The 21,286-nt window shown below is 47.7% G+C and overlaps 1 protein-coding gene across 5 annotated transcripts in view; it reads right to left on the bottom strand.

The window, feature by feature from the left end:
• Nucleotides 1-11,885: 11,885 nt before the first annotated feature.
• Btbd11 (BTB domain containing 11) overlaps nucleotides 11,886-21,286 on the bottom strand; it is a 269,054-nt gene continuing 259,653 nt past the window's right edge. For all 5 annotated transcript variants that reach the window (XM_036169685.1, XM_036169684.1, XM_036169682.1 and 2 more), the window contains 3 exons: nucleotides 20,647-20,715; nucleotides 17,197-17,310; nucleotides 11,886-14,066 (listed from right to left, as the gene is read on the bottom strand). In XM_036169685.1, coding sequence (XP_036025578.1) covers nucleotides 13,857-14,066; nucleotides 17,197-17,310; nucleotides 20,647-20,715 — 393 coding nt within the window. In that variant the 3' untranslated portion in view covers nucleotides 11,886-13,856. The remainder of the gene's footprint in view (nucleotides 14,067-17,196; nucleotides 17,311-20,646; nucleotides 20,716-21,286) is intronic.

The raw sequence follows: 21,286 nt of genomic DNA, 5'->3' as shown, positions 1-21,286 counted from the left end.
AAAACAAATCTAGAAAAGCAAGTTAACTTACTTCTGGAAACCAAATTACTATAGTTATTGGAATTGTCATAATTTAATAAAAACGGAGGAGCTTACAAAATGTCATGGCCCTGGCTAACAGAACCTATTATCATTAGTTTGCTAATGTTGCCAAACTGCCTTCTCACTATTTGTGTTTAAACCCATAGACCCAGCCTTGCTCAGCCCTATCACGGAAATGTCTTTCTGCAGAGGGCAACAGTCAGTGTAGATGTATAACCGGTCAAAGTGCTGAGACTTGTGGGGAGTTGGAGGAGGGAAATAGAGGGTAGATATTATCATATTTTGTTGTATACATGTATGACATTCTTATTTTTTTTCTTTTTTTAGAGATGAGGACCGAACCCAGGGCCTTGAGCTTGCTAAGCAAGTGCTCTACCACTGAGCTAAATCCCCAACCCTGACATTCTTAAATAATAAATTTGAAAAAGAAAAATAACAAGGGATTCTAAATTCTAAATGAAGAGGCAGAGTTGAGAAGGTGTGAATGGTCAGATCAACTCCATCTGCAAGCCATTTGCCTCAGTGTCCCTACCTGTGAAATGGGAGTGAAAATTCTTACACAGAGTTTACTACAAGGGCTGAGGTGATGCTTGTAAAGGGGAGCAAGAAAAACGCATAAATGGAAAACCTACCAGCCCCCCACAAATGAAAACTGTGGCCCATGAGATTTCAGTGACAGAAACATCTCCAACACAACTGACAGAGGCGTGGGATGCAGGCTGTGCTCCTGTGGCCTCTGAGATGAAATGTGACAATTGGCTGTCATTCAGAAAGTGAAATCCCTTCCGCTGGTGATAGCTCCTAGCAAAGATGCTCCTGAGCTCCAGGGACAGAGACTGTCAAGAGTGTCACGGATCAACCTGAAACTGAGTACAAGCTTTCTCATTCTCTATAATGCCGCATGAGGTGGGGGAAGTGCTTGACTGCCCTTCACTAGAGGCCTTATAGAGCTAGTGATGGTCTCCAGGGAGTCAGACTACTGGGAGCTGGGCTTAAGCAATTAGCATTCAGACTAGAGGCTTCCAGACCCAGGGTCTGAATGATGCACAGCTTCCCTCTTGCATAGCTTCTGTGAACACAGCATTCTGAATTTAGACAGCAATCTCTCTCACTGCTGCTTCAAGGAGGCCTGTGTCCCCCACGCTCCTGATGCAGTGACAGTCCGTTCCACGGGCAGGAAGACCGGTGCTGATGAGGGAACACATTCACTAGACCCTTGGGCCAAACTCATGGTTTGTTTGTTTGTTTGTTTCTATTGAACTTAGTTCAGAAACTACTTAAGAGGGCCTGGGGATGTGAATCAGACTGTAGAGTAATTAGCATGCACAAAGCATTGTGTTTTATTCCCAGCGCTATAAACCAGACATATCGTTGCACGGTTGCAGTTCCAGCATGTGGGGAGTGGAGGCAGGAGGATCTGAAGTACAGGTTATTATCTTCAGCTATATGGTCAGTTCCCTGTATTAAAATGAAATCACAAGAAATGCACAACAGAGTTTTTGTGTGCTGTTCACACACTTGTATTGCAAATTAATCTTAAAAATAGCCCTCTCCAGACATGGCACATGCTTATTATCTCACCATTTGGGAGACAGGAGGGTCAGGAGTTCAAGTTCATCCTCAGCTATATATTAAATTTGAGGCCATCCTGGGCTATATTACACCCTAGACCAGCAGTTCTACTCATTTGGGGTCACTTTCACAGGGAAAGGCCATTGGAAAACACAGATATTTACATTACAATTCACAACAGTAGCGAAAGCACAGTTATAAAGTAGCAATGAAAAACAATTTGTGGTGGGGAGGTCACCACCACCCGAGGAACTATATTAAAGGGTTGCAGCTTTGGGAAGGTTGAGAACCACGGCCTAGACCCTGTCTTAAAAGTTAATTAAGGAAACAAACACTATTCTTTGAGCTTATAGTAAGAGATTGACTCATAACAGACATAGAGAGAGAACATGTATATTTATGTGGGAGTGAGTTAGGGTGAGGATTTTAAACTAGAAAGGGGACTATAGGAGGAAGAAAGAGGGTTGGGAGAGGGTGATAGAACACGAGACATGAACATGTAAAGAGATTACCGGGGTGGAAGGATGCAAGGAGGGGAGAGGGGATTGACTAAAAATATGTATGAAAATGCCATAATGAAGCCAGTTACTCTGTATGCTAATTAGAATAATGCATAAAAAATGGAATAATAGAGCACTCTAATTATACAAAGGAAAGAATAAGAGGCTCTTCCCTAGCTTGATTGATGATTGGAATCCATTTTTTTCCTTTATAAAAAGAAGTCCCATATTTCAGTGATGGAGCTGCTTCTAGCTCCCTTTTCTCCTCTAGCTGGTGGGGCTTTGTGACCCATTTCTCTTTCTTCTCTACTAGATAAGTAAGAATAATGAATCAGCCTGCCGCCTCACTAACTTGATGAGGATAGATAGGGTGGCAGGTTTTAATCAAATGCAGTCCTGGCAAAAAATAAATGAATGCTGGGAGATCATTACCCATGCTACATAAGCTCTATCATAGCAAGCATCCGTCTTCTGAGGCCATAGGAAGGAGTCCTGTCGGAAGTGAAGAGTGAGGAATGATTCCTCAGGACTACAAAGACCTTGGGACTCTGCCACCTTGTCTTTCTTTCTTTCTTTCTTTCTTTCTTTCTTTCTTTCTTTCTTTCTTTCTTTCTCTCTCTCTCTCTCTCTCTCTCTCTCTCTCTCTCTCTTTCTTTCACTTTTTTTCCAGACAGTGTTAGCTGTGTAGCTCTGGAGTCTGTCCTGGAACTCGCTTTGTAGACCAGGCTGGCCTCGAACTCACAGAGATCTGCCTGCCTCTGTCTCCTGAGTGCTGGGACTAAAGGCGTGCGTCACCACTGCCCAGCCACTTTGTATTTCTTGAACCCTTATCAAAGGCACGACAAGTACTTTCTCTAAGACTTCCTGTGATGGGACACACACTTTCCCTCACTGTGTTTTGTTTTGCTTTAAAACGTTTTTTGAAACAAGGTCTCATGTGGCTCAGGCTGGTGTTGAACCCCTGATTCTCCTGTCTCTACTGCTCAGGCTGGGATTACAAGCGTGTGCCACCATGCCTGGCTCATAACATCCCTGGAAGGCTCTACGTTAAGTCCTTATTCATAAAGTGAACTCTGATCCTGGCCGAGCCCACCATTGGAACAGCCCTGATCCCTGACGCCTTGCTGACTCCTCTTGGCCTGTCCCCCTGCCTCTGCTCACTTCCTTCTCCTGAGACTGGGACTTTGTCAGGCGATTGTGCCCGTGCCCCACCTTCATTTCTGTTTCAAAAGTCTCACAGTCTTTTCCTGTTGCTGTAACAAGATCCCTGGCAGAAGCAGTTTAAGGGGAAGAGGGTTTGTGTGGATTAATGTTTTGAGTTCTTGGTCCACCACGGTGGGGAGTTCATGGTGGCAAGGAGGTGAGGTAGTTGGCTACGCAGGATCCAGAGACAGGAAGCAAAGAATAATGAACACTGGTGCTCAGTATTCCACCCCCCCCCCACCTGTCTCAGTCTTTGTCCCTCCCTCCCTCCCTCCTTCAGTATGCATGTATATGAGTAGCACGTGTGTGTGTGTGTGTGTGTGTGTGTTTGTATATGGGTGTGTGTTTGTGTGTGTGTTTGTATGGGTGTGTTTGTATGGGTGTGTGTTTGTGTGTGTGTGTGTTTGTATATGGGTGTGTGTTTGTGTGTGTGTTTGTATGTGTGTGTTTGCATGGGTGTGTGTGTGTTTGTATGTGTGTGTGTTTGTATATGGGTATGTGTTTGTATATGGGTGTGTGTTTGTGTGTGTGTTTGCATGGGTGTGTGTGTGTTTGCATGGGTGTGTGTGTGTTTGTATGTGTGTGTGTTTGTATGTGTGTGTGTTTGTATGTGTGTGTGTTTGTATATGGGTGTGTGTTTGTATATGGGTGTGTGTTTGTGTGTGTGTGTGTTTGCATGGGTGTGTGTGTTTGCATGGGTGTGTGTGTGTTTGTATGTGTGTGTGTTTGTATGTGTGTGTGTTTGTATGTGTGTGTGTTTGTATATGGGTGTGTGTTTGTGTGTGTGTGTGTTTGCATGGGTGTGTGTGTGTGTTTGCATGGGTGTGTGTGTGTGTGTGTGTGTGTTTGTATGTGTGTGTGTTTGTATGTGTGTGTGTTTGTATATGTGTGTGTGTTTGTGTGTGTGTTTGTATGTGTGTGTGTGTTTGTATGTGTGTGTTTGCATGGGTGTGTGTGTTTGTATGTGTGTGTGTATTTGCATGTATGTGTGTGTGTTTGCATGGATGTGCCCGCGGTTGTGTGACTGTGAAGGTCAGTTTGGTGTCATGTGTCTGCCTCAGTCCCTCTTCATGTCATCCCTTTCTTTGTCTCTTTGTTTTTGACATGGTGTCTCTCTATGTAGTTTTGACTGTCCTAGTGCCTCCAACTCACAGAGATTCTCCTGTCTCTGCCTCCCGAGTGCTGGCATTGAAGGCACATGCTGCTGTGCCTGGCTCCATGTCTTCTCTTGTGGGTGACAGGGTCTTTTATTGAACCTGGTGCTCCTCAGTTGGACTAGGATGGCTGGCCCTGTGAACTTCAGGGATCCTGTCTCTGCCTCCCCAGTTCCCGGACTGCCAGCACTCAGCTTTTACTCAAGGGCTGGGGATCTGAAATCAGGTCCTAATGCTTGCAGAGCAGGCATTGTACCAGTTGGCCTCTCTTTTTCTTCTTTTTATGCAGCCTAGCATCCCTTCTCATGGATGGCGCTGCTCACATTTAGCATGGGCCTCATCTAGAAACTCTCTAATAGACATCCCAGATGCTTCTAGATTAGAGCTAGTTGATAATCAATGGGAACCATCACAATTGTCCTGCATCTCTAACGCCACTACCCCACCCCTGCTGCTAAGCACAGTCCTGCCTGGAGGTGCACCTAGAGGGAACAGCAGAAGGAAGAGGGGCCTCACCTCACCTTGGCCTGCCAAGGCACAGAGCTTCCTGGGGGGTGGAGTTGATGCTGCAGTGGTGCTTGTGGAAGGCAAGGGTAGTCACTGAAGACAAGGTCCTGCTAACTTCAGAATGGTCCCCAGTCATTCCTGCCTCTGTATATTTGGTGGCAGCAGTGACCAAAACGACCTCATCAGACCAGTTTAGAGTTTGTACACTGTTCCTAAATGCTCTGCTTTTGATGGTCATGTGACTCTTCTCATGTCTCCCATCTTTCTGAATTGGCCAGAGATTCTTGCTGCGGGAGTCCATGACTCACACCAGTACTGGGCTGAATGTGTAAGTCCTGTAGAGATCACTCTAGAGCACAGAGAACCATCACCCCCCTCATTCTAGAAGTCATCCTTCTCTTACTGTAGCCCATAGCTCAATTAGCTTTTTAATACAACCACATCATAGTTGGCTGATTTTAAACTCACTGGCCAACTGAAACCCTAGCAGTTTAGGGACAATGCCTAACTATTGGTGAAATTATTAAGGCCACTCCATGTAGTTAAAAGGGAGGTTTATTTTGTGGGGTAACTTACAAATGAAGGGATAGGTTGCAGGGTCTGGCAAAGGTATGGCACAGTCTGGCGGTGTTCTCTGGGGAACTCTGCTCTGTCTACCTCCTGCATCCAGGGTCCCGAAAACAAGCGAGGCCTCTCCTCTCAATCCTGGGTCTTCAGCTTCCTCCCTCAGCCCAGCCTTGTGGGCGTGACCATTACCGAAGCCTCAATGGGGTTGGAACTTCCAGGCCAATGCTGGGATGGCTATCCACTACAGCTAACTAAAGGAATTTTGAGCAGAGTGGATTGCATGTGTGTTCTTCCTATCTAGGTGACAGTATTTTCACTGTCCTCAGACATGAGCTTTGAGGGGGAGTCCTTTCAAGGGTTGAAACTACAGCAAGGAACAAAAATAATGACTGGTCATGGGGAAGAGCCTTCATCCCACCCACTAGTTCCACAACACCCAGCAGCCATTTTGAACCTGCTCTTTCCTTCATCCTCCTCATTGTTCAAGGCACTTTGATGGGAATGCAGAAGGGACAGCATCTTTGCTTCTTCCCATCTGGACCCTCCCAAGCTTCCCTCCCACTCCATGGCTTCTGAACTCCAGAGCGTGCAGACGCTGTCTCCTACCACAGTCAAAACGAGTCAGGACCTTCTTTCCTTCCACTCCAACCCTGAAGGAGAAGGAGGAATCAAAGCAACAGAAGCTGGGTGCTTAATGTCGTGGGGAGGGTGGGTGCCCTGGGTAGAAAGGACAGCACGTGCGTTACAAATCTGACCTAGAACCAACGTCTGAGCAGGGACTGGGAAGGTAGGAGCAGATCACAGGTGACTAATTCCTTAGACTTAACCCGACTGAGAGCGTATCAAGAGACTTTTTCAGATGTTTAGCTGAGATGGCCTCACTGCCTATGTCAGAAAGCAAGCTCCCAACAACACTCATATTGAGTCCCCAGAAAGGCCAGGTGACAGGACAGAAGCCATAGGTAGCCTGGCAACAGAGATGACCCTCTGACCTGTATACCCCAGGCCTTTGCCTAGTGTGAAGTGCGAAAATGTGGCCTTTGGTCTAGCAGCGTCAAGGGGGCTGAAGCATGGTTTGCATTGTCACAGGGCTCTCAGGGCTTGGCTGCATACCACATCTGTGAAGCCCTACCCTACCCCACCAGCGCTAGAAAGAACTTACCGATCTGGTTAGCCTGGGTGGAGGCATCCTGGACCCCAGGGGTTTACCACAAAACCAGGATTGTTGGTACTTTCTGTGACTCGTGCTGCAGGGCAGGGGCCCAAGTCAGTGCTTAGGAGACAAAATTGCGTTCTGAGAGTGGCCAATCAGCTGCCAGCCGTCTCATCATGCTTCCTGAGGGTGTAGCCTGAAGGATGCAGTGTCGTGGTGCTTGCCTACTTGCCTGGCGTAGGGAGGCCCTGCGTTTGCTCTCTAGCACGCACATGTGAACTGAATGAGCCAGGGATGGAGAGAGAATTATTTAACAATAAAAAGGAACAAAGTAGCTGTGCTATGAGTCTTACCATCTCAGCTACTCACGAGGCTGAGGTAGGAGGACCCCAAACTCAAACCCAGCCCGAGCTACTTAGTGAAGCCTTGTCTCCGAATAAGAAAATTTAGTACAGAAAATGAGGCTGAGGCTGTGGCACTGTGGAGGATCCCCCATAATATGAATGAGGCCCTGGGTTCAAGTCTGAGTCCCAAAGAAAGAAGAGGAGAAAGGAAAAGAGGAGAAGGAGGGAGAGAAGGAGAAGGGAGAGGAGGAGGGATAGGAGGAGGAGGAGAAAGAGGAGGAGGGAGAAGAGGAGGGAAAGGAGGAGGGAGATGAGGAGGAGGGAAAGGAGGAGGGAGAGGAGGAGGGAGAGGAGGAGGAGGGAAAGGAGGAGGGAGAGGAGGAGGAGGGAAAGGAGGAGGGAGAGGAGGAGGGAGAGGAGGAGGAGGAGGGGGAGGAGGAGGGAGAGGAGGAGGGAGAGGAGGAGGAGGGAGAGGAGGAGGAGGGAGAGGAAGGGGGAAGAAGAGGAGGAAGAAGAGGAGGAAGAAGAGGAGGAGGGAGAGGGGAGCAGCACACACTTGGTACTTACTGTAGGACTCTGTTTATATAACATTCTTGAAATAATGAAGATATAGGTGTGTGCTTGCCAGGGGTTGGGAATGAGGTGCCTGGAGGTATGTGGGGCTGGCTGACGTGAGGAAAATACTTTTTTTCTATCAAAGGTAGCTAAGCCCGCCAAGAGTCAGTATCTGATGGATCTTGGTGTGTGCAAAGGCCCTGAAGCATCCCCTGGAAGTAGATGGGCTGGAGCAGCTGACTTCTTTCTGCTTCTCTTCATCTCTTCTGTGCCAATTCCTTTAAAACTAGCCACACAGAATGACTGTAGGGAAGAGACAAAACTCCACCTGCTTTAGGATGAAAACCGAGTGAGCTGCTCGCTTGCTGGCCGGATGCGGGCCCTCTTCTCACAGACATTGCTTGGCTTAGCCGCTTTGCTTGGCTTGTGTGCTTTTAACTCGGGGAGGGGGCAGCAGGAGGCAGATCTTTGTGCCAGCGGCATGGTGACTGTGGTGTCGTCTACATGAATCTACAGACGATGTCACAGAACTAAACACACACCATACCAATGCCAATTGCCTGGTTTTGTGTATCAGATATACCTAACTTCCACCCTGGAGGAAGCTGTGGGAAAGGGACATAGGACCTTTTTGCCATTTCTTACAAATCTATAAATAAAGCATGAAGGAAACCAGCAAGTTGAAAACAAGATGGTCACAGTGACTGATCTAGTGAGAGCAGACTTCAGAATTGGACATTCTGGGGACCTCGTTCTGAGGCTTGTGTTTGGCTTCCTGCTGGGAGCCTGTTTGACAAAGACATCATGTGACCAATGCATTCCAGAATGTTCTATCACTCTGAAGGGGGCTACCAGCGTTTGAAATACATAAATGCATTAAGGGGAGAGTCAGGACTGGAGAGATGGCTCAGTGGTTAAGAGCACTGCCTGTTCTTCCAGAGGTCCTGAGTTTAACTCCCAGCAACCACATGGTGGCTCACAACCATCTCTAGTGGGATCTGATGCCCTCTTCTGGCATAAAGTTGTATATGCAGATAAAGCACTCATATACATAAATAAATAATAGAAAATATTTTTTTAAAAAAGGGGGAGGGAGAGTCTAGACCCACAGAGCATCAGCTCAGCAGACCCTTGTTTTAGAGCTGAGAAAACAAGTCCAGGATATAGAAGAGGCCCGACCAAGTCTCCCAACAGCTGCTGGCAGAGGCAGGGCCAAGGGTGAGCCCGCCTGTCACACCCACCAACCTCCCCTCCTTTCTGCTCTCCATTCATCCTGGAGGTTTCAGACATTAAAATTCAGAGCTCATCGTAAGGTTAACTCTGAAAAGCAAGAGCCAGAGGAGTAGATCAACATGAGGGCATCTTTTTAATTGCCTATTCACACAGACAGATTGTCTTTTCTTATTCAGATCTAAACTTGGAGATATGTCCTTCTGCAGGGCACTCGTTATCTGACGCCTCATCAGGAAGGGAACTAACGTGCGATTTGATTGCTGAGTATAGGTTCTATTTTTTTCCTCCTAAGCAGGAAGTTCAAAATCTACTGTGTTATTTTTAAAGAGGGTGGAAAAAAGGGGGGAGGAATCATTATAACTTCCTCAGAGGCCCAGTCCAAAAACACATACTGCTGGGCCTCAGCTGAGTTGGGAGAACCAGGGCTGATGGAGAGGCTTAGATATTTCTCAGTGGAGGGGTAAGGACAATGTAAAAGGCCGCAAAGGACATACGGGGCTGGTGCTGGTTCCATGGTGATGGTGGTCCCAGGTTTTTCTGGGTCTGATTTCTATCCGGATTCATTTGAGGAGCTTCCCAATCCTGACTGACAGGTGATTCTGGTGGGTCAGGGCTCTTTTTAGTCTTTTGTGGAGCCTGGAACAAGAGGCAAACATTATGGGAGTCACAAATGTAATTCTTACCTTCTTGAGTCAATTTGGAAGAATTTATTAATATTCAGAAAGTATCTATTTACAGGGAAGAAAATGAACTTGCTTATATTGACCTAACCACTTACTGATGCCTGATCATGCTGGGAACAAGAATAAGATACTCAGTTTGGGGGGAGGTTCCCCACATCCATTAGAGTGCGTAAGAAAATCTTGGAAAACTGCAAGGCATCATGGGAATTACTTTTGTAGAAAGTTCTAGAAACAAAGGGCAAAGGCATTGAATGCTCTTTTTCTTGTACAAATTGTTGATTCCTTCCTCCCTCTGCTTAGTCTTAGGAGCTTAGGAATGCTTTCTTTCTTCTGTTAGCAGTGAGGGACACATAGGGCACACTCCTTCATCCTTTTAGCATCATCTACTAATTATAGTGAAACTTAAATTTCCTCTCTTTCCCACTTTCTTTCCTTTACCTCCCTTCTAAGACCATGTCTCATGCAGCCCAGGTTGGCCTCACTTACAGGTCGCCTAGGATGATGTTGAATTCCTGATCCTCCTGCCTCTACCTTCCCTAGTGCTAGGATTAGAGGTGTGTACCATTACACCTGGTTTATGTGGTGGCTGGCATTTGAACTTCGGGCTTTGTGTATCTTAGGCAAGCACTTGGCTAACTAAGCTGAATCCCCTAAGCCCAAATTTTCCACAGAGGACAATGTAAACTAGACACATTGATAAGTTGTCCAGAGTTTCAGTGAGCCGGGGCAGAACCAGGTTGGGAAAAGGAGGCTCTCAGTCTGTGTTCCTGAGAGAGACCTGGGAATAGGGCTATCAGCCCTGCAGCGTCTCTGCCAGACAGGGACAGAAAGGGCATGAGAGATGGAGGGAGGCACCAGTCTTGCACTTTCGTGTGTGACTCAAGGTATCCTGGGTTCTGAAAGCAGATACTAGGCTGTTAGGAGCACTTTCTTTAGACCCTTTGTCCACACATCCCAGGGTAAGTCCTGAGTGCCATAAAAGGTCCTCCTTCATGGGACTCTCCACTCCAGCTGGAGTAACATTTTTGCCTGGGGCTTTACATGAAAAATCAATGTGCCACCCACAAAGAGTCAGAAAGAGGAGCAGACTGCATCACAGAATCCCAAGGATTTCTACCCAGTTCTGCCCTTGTGTGTTTCCCATTTGTGGGTGCCCACACCTGGTTTCCCAGCTTTGGGGAAGATGAGTGGAATTCAGGGAGAGCACATCTGAGACCAATTGCCTTGGGGGTAGGCCCAGAAGCCAAAATTAGGGCCCCTGTGTTAATCTTGCAGAAGGGGTGGAGGGACCACCTGTCCTGTCCCTCAGATGCTGAGGGCCCCTGTATGGGCTTCCAAAGCCACTTGTCACACAAAGAAGTGGTGGTGACTTCAAAACTCACTTCTGCTAAAAGGAACAACTTGAAGGCTCATTCACCCGAGGCTATGCAGAGGGGGAAGCAGATCAGAAACGGTGGGCCTTCTTTCCTGGCTGGGATGCATTCCCTCTCCTGGGACTGCTGAGTAGAATGAGCCACCATCACGGGAAGGTGAGGCCAGCTCTTTCCCGGGCTGTGCCAAAGGACCTTCTGAAGCTGGCTGCCCTCTCCTGCTATGGAGAATGTTGTGGTTTGACTGTCAAATGTCCTCCATGTGCTCATATGTGAATACGTGGTCTCAGGCTGGTTGTATTGTTTGGGAAGGTTGAACCCATAAGATGTGGAGTCACACTGGGTGAGTGGGCCTTGAGGTTTTACAGCCTGGTTCTGCTTCCTGTTGGCTCTCTGCTTCCAGACCGTACATGCAATGTTACTGGCGGCTTCCTGTTGCCATGCTTGCCCCTTGTGATGGGATGATCCCTTTCAACTGTGAGCCAGGGTAAACCTTTTCTCTCTTAATTCCTTCTTGTCACAGCATACACTGTAGCTCTGTGGGTTAACGATGGACACAACTCCATAGGGGCCTGGCTTGAGCCAGGCTGGGCAGCAGAACCTACCAACCGGGAACCTGGTTTGACTTCAGTGATAATGGCACCCAAGAAGAGACGTCATTTTTTAATCCTCTATTTCCAAAAGTATCATCACAGTATACCGAGAACACCCAAAACTTGGCTCCCACAGGCAAGGTTTCCACAGTAGACAAGAGGTACCACTGCAGTGGCCTGGGTGGATATATCTATGGCTCCTTTGCCTGATGGAAAGGAGACCTGGGGAATCACTCAGTGGTGTGTACCGACCCTTCCAGCCCCTCCTTCTGCCAGCAATATGCACCCTGTCCTCTATGCTGCCCCATCCCTAGCCTCCATATTTGCTGCAGAGCCACATTCCAATCTCTTAGCTGAGGCTTGAGCTAAGGGAGGAAGCATTCCTGTGTACTACAGAGAGGATGCAAACTGTGGGAAATAATTTCTTTTAATGACAGAGAAAGCACACCAAATCGTAACAGAAGCCTGGGTGGGAGTTATCAATGTACAGATAAACACCTGGAGGTCGTTCACAGAGGACATTCACAGAGAAGTCAGCTGGGTTAGAGAGCAGCATCCCTGAAGACAAGCGACAGTGTGTCCCCCTGTGTGTGATCTGGTTGTCATGTCCAACAGTTGTCCCCTTCCTCACTTGATGGTAGGGTTGGGTAGGCTCCCAGATGACTATGCAGAAGAGAGGCCTCAGGGACTTGCATCACAAAGCGGGGATGCTGCAGACAGGCTCAAACTGGGTATCTTGCACACCACGCCCATGAAACAAGACTGGACATGGGTCCTTGACAGGTGTTAGACAACAGGTGGAAATTCTAAGTTCCTTTAGACTCTAGGGTTTGGTTCAACTTCCCAAACGCATGCTAGGGAAGGGTTTATCAACCATCTTGCCATCCTAAGAGATAAAAGTCACCCTCCCAGCTTTTACCGTATGTGTCTAGGATTCAAAATAAAGAACAGGAAGCAAGAGGGCCGCAACTCAAGAATTATTTGGAGTATCATGGCACTTTACCAATCTCGTTTGCATGTGTATACACACACACACACACACACACACACACACACACACGTATATATATTATATGGCAGAGTAAACATAACCCTTTCAATATAAACTTCCCTCATAGATAATTGTAGACTATACACTCTCAGAATGCAGGAAGTGTCAAGCCTATCTATCATATATTTTTCATCTTTAAAAATAATCTAACATAGTCATACTCTCTGGCTAGTAACAAACTATGAACATCTTCTGAGAATACAGATAAAGCTCTGAGATTAATAGTGAATTCTCTGATGTGCTCCCCCACCCCCTATTCAGTATCAGAAATGAATATATTCCTGTAAAAGCATCCCCAGAGCCATTCATAATCAGGAAAAGAAAAAAAAATATGTTGGTTTCACCAAACGGGCTTTTAGCAAGAAGCAAAGGAACGTATTTACTTTGGCAAAAGAAAACAAATCACAACATGATGTTTTGCAGGCCTGGGTCCATGCAGATGCATGTTTGTTATGTGGGGGATCCTAGTCTCACCCTAAAACCACAATCAGCATGCAGGTTATTGACAACTATTGGATTCGAGACAGAGATATTTGGCAGTGCACCTCTTCTGTTTAATCATGATCGAATCACTAAGGCAGGAATATGTGACCTTGTATAGTATCAGCAGGAATATGTCAGATGCAAGTTTACACGGCATGAACCTGCAACTTACTGTCTAAAAAAAGAAGAAAAGAACCCTAAACACAGGTTCCCTGAACACAATTTAGTTGAAAACGAACTGTTAAGCTCTTAGAAATATATTTGAAACTACGAGACTGCTCTGTGTTTGCTATACATGAATATTTTTTAAAAAGTTCCCACCCCTAAAAATTGGCCATGTGATTTCCTCATGCTGAGCAACAGCATCAACAACTAGCCACCATGGCTGATGCCTGAGCAAGGATAGCCTCCAAAGTCATTCATGTGTCATGCGATGCTTTTCAAGGTTGTACTGTTGAGTTCTTCAGTGGTCAACCAGGAAGCAGAGGGACCTTTAAGCCTTGGTCCATTTGCTAGACCGTGGTCCTCGGCAGTGGGTGTCCATGGCTCCTGGGCACTTTTCATTGGAGGTGGCTTGGATGCTGCAAGTTGGCCTACAGGTTCTGGACCCAGCTACAATCTAACCTGCAGACTCACGGAAGGTTCTTCACCCAGGAGCGCACAGAAGCCAAGATGGCGGACTGGACAGCGGCTGAGGCAGTGGAGGAAGCTCCCTGGCCCGGCAGAAACAGATGCCAAGGACAATTTGTGTCATGTGGTTTTTGTTTTGTTTTTGTTTTTTGTGGAGCCAATGCAGGAGGGAACCAGAATCTTGCTTCTGGGAAGCATTTGCCACATGGAGGTGTTTCACACCACGGAACCCTTGGAGGATGACAGGTGGATGGACTGAATCCTAATGGCCAACGTCCTCTGTAAGTCTTGAAGCACATCCTGGCCCGAGCCTTCTCCATTTTTGTCATACAGGAGCTGCTTGAATGCTTCATTTTCGATGAGGACCATCATATTTTTAAGAAAGTAGCCTTCACAGTATGCTGAGAGCTCTGTGACCCCGAGGAACTGTGGGAAGAGGAAAGGAAGCCTGGTTACTGTAACAATGATGGTGATCACTCAGCTGCATCAGCCTGATGCAGTCCCATCTGCCTATTACCAGGCTGCGGCTTTGTGGCCCCTACTAAAGGCCTGAAGTCCCTTCTTCTATCTCTTGCCTTGTGCAAGCACAGTCATGTATTTGAGCCTCAGTTTCCCAAGCTTCATCATAGTTGGGGTAGCCTAGGAGTACTGCTTATATAGTACTTAGAGTACATGCTTTACAGACATGGATATACATAGACTTTATGGTCTTCAAGGGATCTGAGCAGTTGAAGCATCAATCAGAGTTGGTGTCCTATCACATACACTCACATACAGGCACCGGATTCTTCAGCTGGGAGAGATCCTAGCACAGAGGTCACTCCTTCAATGTGAGTCCTGCTCTTGGGTATCAAGGTACAAGGCCTCATTCTCTAGGTAGGGAAACAGAGGCTAAGAGTGGCCTAGCTCTTGGAGGTTGTTTTGTAGATGAGTGTCACTCCACACAAGTTAGTGTAAGTAGAATGTAATACAAAATGCTGTTATGTATGGTATCTGTAAACACTAACTGAATGGACACTATATACCACATCTGCCTATCATTTCCACACAACTATCTACAGATTCACATGGGACTGAAGCTCTCATCTCTCATCTTCTAGACAGAGGTTTGTAGACTACAGCCCCCCTGGGCTAAATTTGGCCCACAATTTGTTTTATAAATAAAGTTTTATTAGAACATAGTCAGTCATGCTATTTGTTTTCTACTCATGTATGATTGTTTCTACACTAGAAGTAGAACCAAGTAGGGACAAACAAAATAAAACATTAAAACAAACACACACCCCCTAGGCTTGAAATATCCTGCAAAGTTGAAAATAATTATCTGCTCCTTTATAGAACATGTTTGCTGATCTTGTCCTCTGTTATATTTTTCAAATGAAGAGATCATGTCTTACTAATTTCTTTTCCTTTCTAAGATGAGGTCTCATATACTAGGATGATCTCAAACTTTCTCTGTAGCCAAGGATTGTCTTGAACTCTTGATCGTCCTGCCTCTGCCTCTGCCTCCGGAGTGTTAGAATTACAGGTGTGAGTGACTAGGCCTTGAATATCTTACAAATCTAGTAATGAACCTGTGTATTAATAAACACCAGAAAGACCCCTGTGGTCCCCAGCAATACTAGAACTGGATCAAATTTTTCTATATTTGACAAAATAGCTTGTCCTCTTTTTCAAACACAGAGATAACCTGAAAGGACCATCAGTGGCTAAGGATTGAGCAGCTGGGTGAAGGGATCATTAGAGGCTCAGGACTGAGTTGCTGGGACAGCTTCTAGGAAGAAGAGATGCTAACCCATGCATTGATGGGCTGGCTTTCTCATCTGTCTAAATCTCACAGCTGACTCAAGCGCTCCCCTGAAGCACAGAGGGGATACTGGTGGGTCCTTGCTAACATCTGGAACTGGCTGTTATCATCTAAATGCTTGCAATTCCTCTGGTTCAAAGCAACCTCGGCCTTCCTGCTTTTCTGCTTCTTATTACACTACTGTCAATCCATGGCACAATGGGTCAGGGAGGAATCCCAGTGGCTAGAGAACATCTGTTGAGGCTGCATCGTCCAAAGCTGAGTGAAGTAGTGTACACACCAGGCAGGAGGCAGCTGGCCCTGCCCTTCCCTCAGGCAAATATCAAAAATGGCCAATGTTGATGTTGGCCCTACTCCAGGACGGGATCTTGAAGGTAAAGCTGATGTCTGTCAAAGCAGAGGCCCTAGCCACATGGGTGTACTGTGGGAGAGTCTGCTACCCTGCCACCCAGGAGTCCTTGCCCGTATTCTCTGCTAGAATTCACAAGGTATCACTTTACATTATTAAATCATGGTATGTGCAGCTGATGCTAGCAGCTAAGGAGCCTTAGGAGACTGGACCAGGACTTGCCAAGATGAAAGAAAGGCCACAGAAAAGCTACCTGTGGAGGTCGGGTTTCTGGGGCAATTCAAATTCAAATTCAAAAGGGAGGAAAAGAGGAAGACACTGGCTCTCTTCCTGAGCACAGAAGGCCTCTCTGGGTGGTGCCATTATGCAAGGCAACCCATTAAGACAAGACAAATGCTGTTTAGCTGGGGTACAGGTAAAGCATGCCAGGCTCAGGGTCAAAGCACAAGCATGGAGATTTCTTACTCACACTAACCAGAAGGCCGTGTGTGTGTGTGTGTGTGTGTGTGTGTGTGTGTGTGTGTGTGTGTCCGTGTCCCAGAGGCACGAAGGAGAATGGTGTTCTCACCCTTTGTGGTAGTTTGCATGAGAAATGTCCCCCCTAGTTTTGGGCATTTGAATATTTGGTCCCTAGTTGGTGGCGCTGTTTGGAGAGGTTTAGGTGGTGTAGCCTTGCTGGAGATACAAAACTGCACACAGGTTCGAATTCATTTTCTTTGCTTCATGCGTGCTTTTGAGAGATGTGAGCTTTCAGCTTTCTGTATCCACGATCAGGCCGGCCTCTTGCCGCCATGCCTCCCCACCACAGTGGCTCTTAACCAGCTGGAACTGAAAGCCCAGATAAGCCCTTTCTTCTATAAGAATAAGCCTTGGTTGTGGTGTTTAATCACAGCACAGAAAAAACAATGGACACGCATTTGAGCTTGCATTGGAATCAGGAACCCCCTCCCCCAGAGTTTCTGGTTTGATAGGTGTGATCTAAAATCTCCCTGCTGCTGCTGCTGGTGGTGGTAACCATATTTTGAGATCCATTATTCTAAACTCTCCTATTCAAGATCACTCAAGAGCAGAGACATTAGCTAGAACCTGAGTAGGGAAGCTGAACCAAGAGCCCAGCCCAGGCTTGAGGAATCAGTCTGTGACGTGATTCTTGGGACAGCAGAATGAATAACACTCCTGGAGAATGCCACTGCCTGGCTTATTTTCCAGTGTTCAAGGAAGCAGGGAGGTCACAGAGATGTTGGATCTGAGGCAGGAAAGAAAGGCCTACGGTCTGGGGCTGTAATCAGTGGCAGAAGCAACTTGCTCATGTGTGCTGAAGCCCAGAGGTGAATCCCAAGCAACGTAGCACAAGACAGTGTTGGGAGCGCAGGCCCGGCCTTGGTGTTGGGGAGGCTCACCTTGGCGTGGCTGTAGATGTCCACACAGTTCTCAGTGTTGACGCTTTTTGCACAGATAATCTCGCAGTGTCGCTGCAGGGCCTCCAGTTGGAAAAATTTAGCGGCAGATAGAAGCTGCAATCCATAAAAAGAGACTGTTAGAGGCAGAGATGGGGAAGAAGTAGGATCAGCAAGCCTGTCGGAGTTGGCCCTTGTGCCAGTTTGATGAGAAATGGCGCTCACAGTCCCAGGCATTTGAACACTCAGTGCACAGTTTGGTGGCACTGTTTGGGGGACGGTTCAGGAGGTGTGGCTTTGCGGGAGCATGTGTGTCACAGGAGGTCTTTTCCGACTCCCAGTTGGCTCTCCCTGCTTTGTGCCTGTGGTTCCAGATGTGAGCTCTCAGCTGCTGCTCAAGCCACCAGGCGGGCCGCCTGCTCCCTCCGCTGTGGTGAATTCTTATCTCTCTGGAACTATAAGCCCAAATCAATCTTTGCTTCTTCAAGTCGTCCTAGTCCTAGAGTTTTCCCACAGCGATAGAAAAGCAGCTAGTGGGCTCCCAGGGCACCTGGCTGAGGGTTGGGAAGCAGGGATGCTGGAGTACACAGCAGGCGTAGGTGAGGCCGGGGGGGGGGGGGGGGGGGGGGGGGGGGGGGGCAGGCCCTAGTTACGGAAGCTTACTGCTGGCAGGAGGCACGATGAAGTGAATCGCAGACACACCTGTTAGAATGGGTCGACCTCCAATACCCCAATCAGATCTAGCAAGGAGGAGGGGATATGACCCTGATTAGCAGGGTGGGTGCCACTGTGGCTCCCTTCCTGCCTTGCTGTCCGCATCTCCATTCCAATGTTATTCCTCAACACCCCACCTCAGGGATCGTCCCTCACCCTGTCTTCCTCTTCTTTAGGGTGCTTCCTATCTAGGCGCTACGCCACTCCCACCTTCTATGACGCTCGTTCAAGGTCAGCCCTGGGCCATGGGAGGCTCCCAGAAGCATACTGAAAGAGACAGTCTCTGGAGAGAGGAAGTTATAGTTCCCCCAAGGTGGCAGGCAGTGGGGTTTATCATGAGCCTTCTCGTGATTTTTTTTTTCCTATTAAGACACAGTCTCACTGTGTAGTCCTGGCGGGCCTGGGGCCTGTAATCTATTACCAGGTAGGTCTCAGATCCCTCCCAGGTGCTGGAATTACAGGCAGGAGCCGTTATGGCCATCCGTGACTTAAATGCAAATTCATTCACCTCCGTAAAATATCTCCCAGAGGGACTCTGAGGGGTGCCGAGTGGGTGGACATGTCCTTGAACTTGAGTGTGAGCTTGCCAGGTGGACCCTTCCCTGCCTGCTCATCCAGCCCCTTTATCACAGTCTCCAGTAAACAGACCAGTCAACACAGAAAGTAAAATTTAAAATGCTTACAAAAGGCCTCCTGAACAGTTAACTCTGCAGCTCTCATTCGATTGAGCCTGTATGATAATGGGTATTCAGAGACGGGTAATGCCTGGGGGGGGGGGCGATCACCAACCTAAGACAGAACGCCTGTGTGGCCTGGACAGGTGTCTCCATGACAGGTAAGGTGACCTGCTGACGTCCCACGCAACCTAAGTCAGAAGCTCATTTTTTTAGCAAAATGGGGGGGGGGGACTTGTAGGGCCCTGACCCCCGTTTTGGGTAACTGTTGCCTTGCTTGCCGACTTTGACCTTGATATTCTTCCTATGCTAATTCCCTGCCAGATTCCACCCTCCTGAATGCTTAAGGGAAGCTCCTTGTCTGTGTATCCAGCATTAACAGCTTAGATGCAAGATTGTAAAACATCAGAAGTGGGGGTGGGGATTTAGCTCAATGGTAGAGTGCTTGCCTAGCAAACACAAGGCCCGGGGTTCCATCCTCAGCTCAAAAAAAAAAAAAAAAAAAAAAATCAGAAGCGAACTTCTGCCCTCCAGGGTTCCCCCATTGTGCTATAAGCCTGTATTTAAGACCTCCTCCCTCTTTCAATAAATGGCATTCGGCATTCAAAAGAAGAAGAAGGAGGAGGAGGAGGAGGTCAAGATCATGATGGGGAAACCCACAGAGACAGCTGACTGGTGCTAGTTGGAGCTCACTGACTCTGGACTGACAGCTCGGGAACCTGCATGGGACTGAACTAGGCCCGCTGAATGTGATTGACAGTTGTGTGGCTTGATCTGTTTGTAGGGTCCCTGGCAACAGGACCAGGACTTATCCCAGATGCATGAACTGGCTTTTTGGAGCCCATTCCCTGTGGTGGGATACCTTGCTCAGCCTTGATACAATGGAGAGGGGCTGGGTTCTGCTTCAACTTGGTATGCCAGACTTTGTTGACTACCATGGAGGCCTTACCACTCTGAGGAGTGGATGGGGTAGAGTGGGAGGGAGGTGAGGAGGCGGGAGAAGGGAAGGGAGGGGGAACTGGGGTTCGTATATAAAATGAAAAAAAAATTTTAATAAATAAATATATATATATTTTTAAAAGGGCCTCCTGGCCCTGTGGTGGAGTACAACATGGGAGGAAGGGTCCAGAGAGACCAGGGCCTCTGGAGTATCATGGGTGGGGAGCTAAGAAGGGTAAAGACTCAGGATAAACTGGGCCCTTAGTGACTGTGAGCCATACAGCACTCGCCGTGGCCAAAGGTGACTAAAAACCTTCTAAAATATGTTTGTAAAACCCTCTCAGACCAAGGATGGCCATTCTACAGAACAGGAAACACGCTCAGCTAGGTCAAATAAACTGCCCATGTGACCAAGTCTGGGCTGAAGGGCTTTAGGTCCTAAGCTGCCCGTTCAAACAAACAAACAAACAAACAAACAAACAAACAAACAAACAAACCCACATTACTTAACTAATTAATTGCTTTTAAAAGATAGGGTCTCATTCAGTAGCCCTGGCTAGCCTGGAACTCCCCATGTAGACCAGGCTGGCCTCTAACCCATAGAGATCTGCCTGCTTCTGCTTCTGCGTGCTTCCATGTCCAGCTAACTCCCATCTTCAATTAGGAAAACAGATTAGAGCTCTGGATGGGGGAATAGAATGGGAGTCAGGTGCAGTGGGAGCAGCAGGCTGGGAGGGAGAGGGATGGCTCCCAGCTCTCAGTTTCTGGGTCCCAGAAGGCACTGTAGGGATGAGTCATGCTCCTCATGGATGTAATTTTTTCTTAGTAACCACAAGGGGGAGCATGTCATCCAGGCTACTTCCTGATGGAGCTGAAAAGGTCCAAGTGTCCCAGTGCAGGTGGTGCCCAAATTCCTCGGTGAACTTGCCCCTCACAAGCCATGTAAGACTGGTTTCCACTCAGGGCCCCTGTTATAGCTAGTCTCCCAGGGAAGGCTTTCCCGAGAAGCTGCCTTGCTTGGGAGGACCACAGAGCAAGGGAGAATCATGGAGCCAGGGAGGGCCACCAATTCTGAAGCCAGACAGAAGGGATGCTGGGGCAGCCAGTAACACAATGTTCTCCTTACCTCCATGATCTCATTGTTTTTGATGAGAAGTGACTCTGGGCCACCATAGTAGAGATACTGCATGACCAGCTGGAAGGAAGGGGAGACAGTGAGTAGAGCCTCAGCTGTACACAGTACCACACCACTCCAGAACATCCCTCTCCCTAATGCAGGGGAGGGGGGAGAGGGGGAAGGGACAACATTTGCACAGGGTTTTCTGATGACACCCTGAAACCATGATCCTATAGTTTCCAGGCCCTGCTTCCATGTCTGTCCACAGGACTAGGTCAAACCTGAGCTTGTCTCCTCATGACGGATGAGTCACCCGAGGATGATGACCAAGGGGAGCCAACCTACCTCTCATCCAGTCAGGCTATGTGGGAGACACAACTTGGAGAGCCTGACTTAAAACCTCCTGAAGTCTCAGAGGACCACTCTGGGTAACAAGTTCCTCACAACGAGTTGACCAAGTGCCAGAGGAAGCTGCGAGGGGCCCAAGGTTTGGTATTCACTGATGGTGTTGTGAATGGTCCAAGTGAGGCTGTCTCTTGTCTTCCAGTGTCTGAATTGTGCCCTAAGTTACAGTTTTGCAAATTGGTGTCCTTATGGCTGAAGACTGTGGATATATCTGATTTAGTGCACATGCCCCACGTGACAGCCA

The sequence above is a fragment of the Onychomys torridus genome, chromosome 20, assembly GCF_903995425.1.
Source record: "Onychomys torridus chromosome 20, mOncTor1.1, whole genome shotgun sequence".
Taxonomy (NCBI): domain Eukaryota; kingdom Metazoa; phylum Chordata; class Mammalia; order Rodentia; family Cricetidae; genus Onychomys; species Onychomys torridus.
The sequence above is the reverse complement of the archived record's forward strand: the minus strand, read 5'-3'. Positions and strand labels throughout refer to the sequence as shown.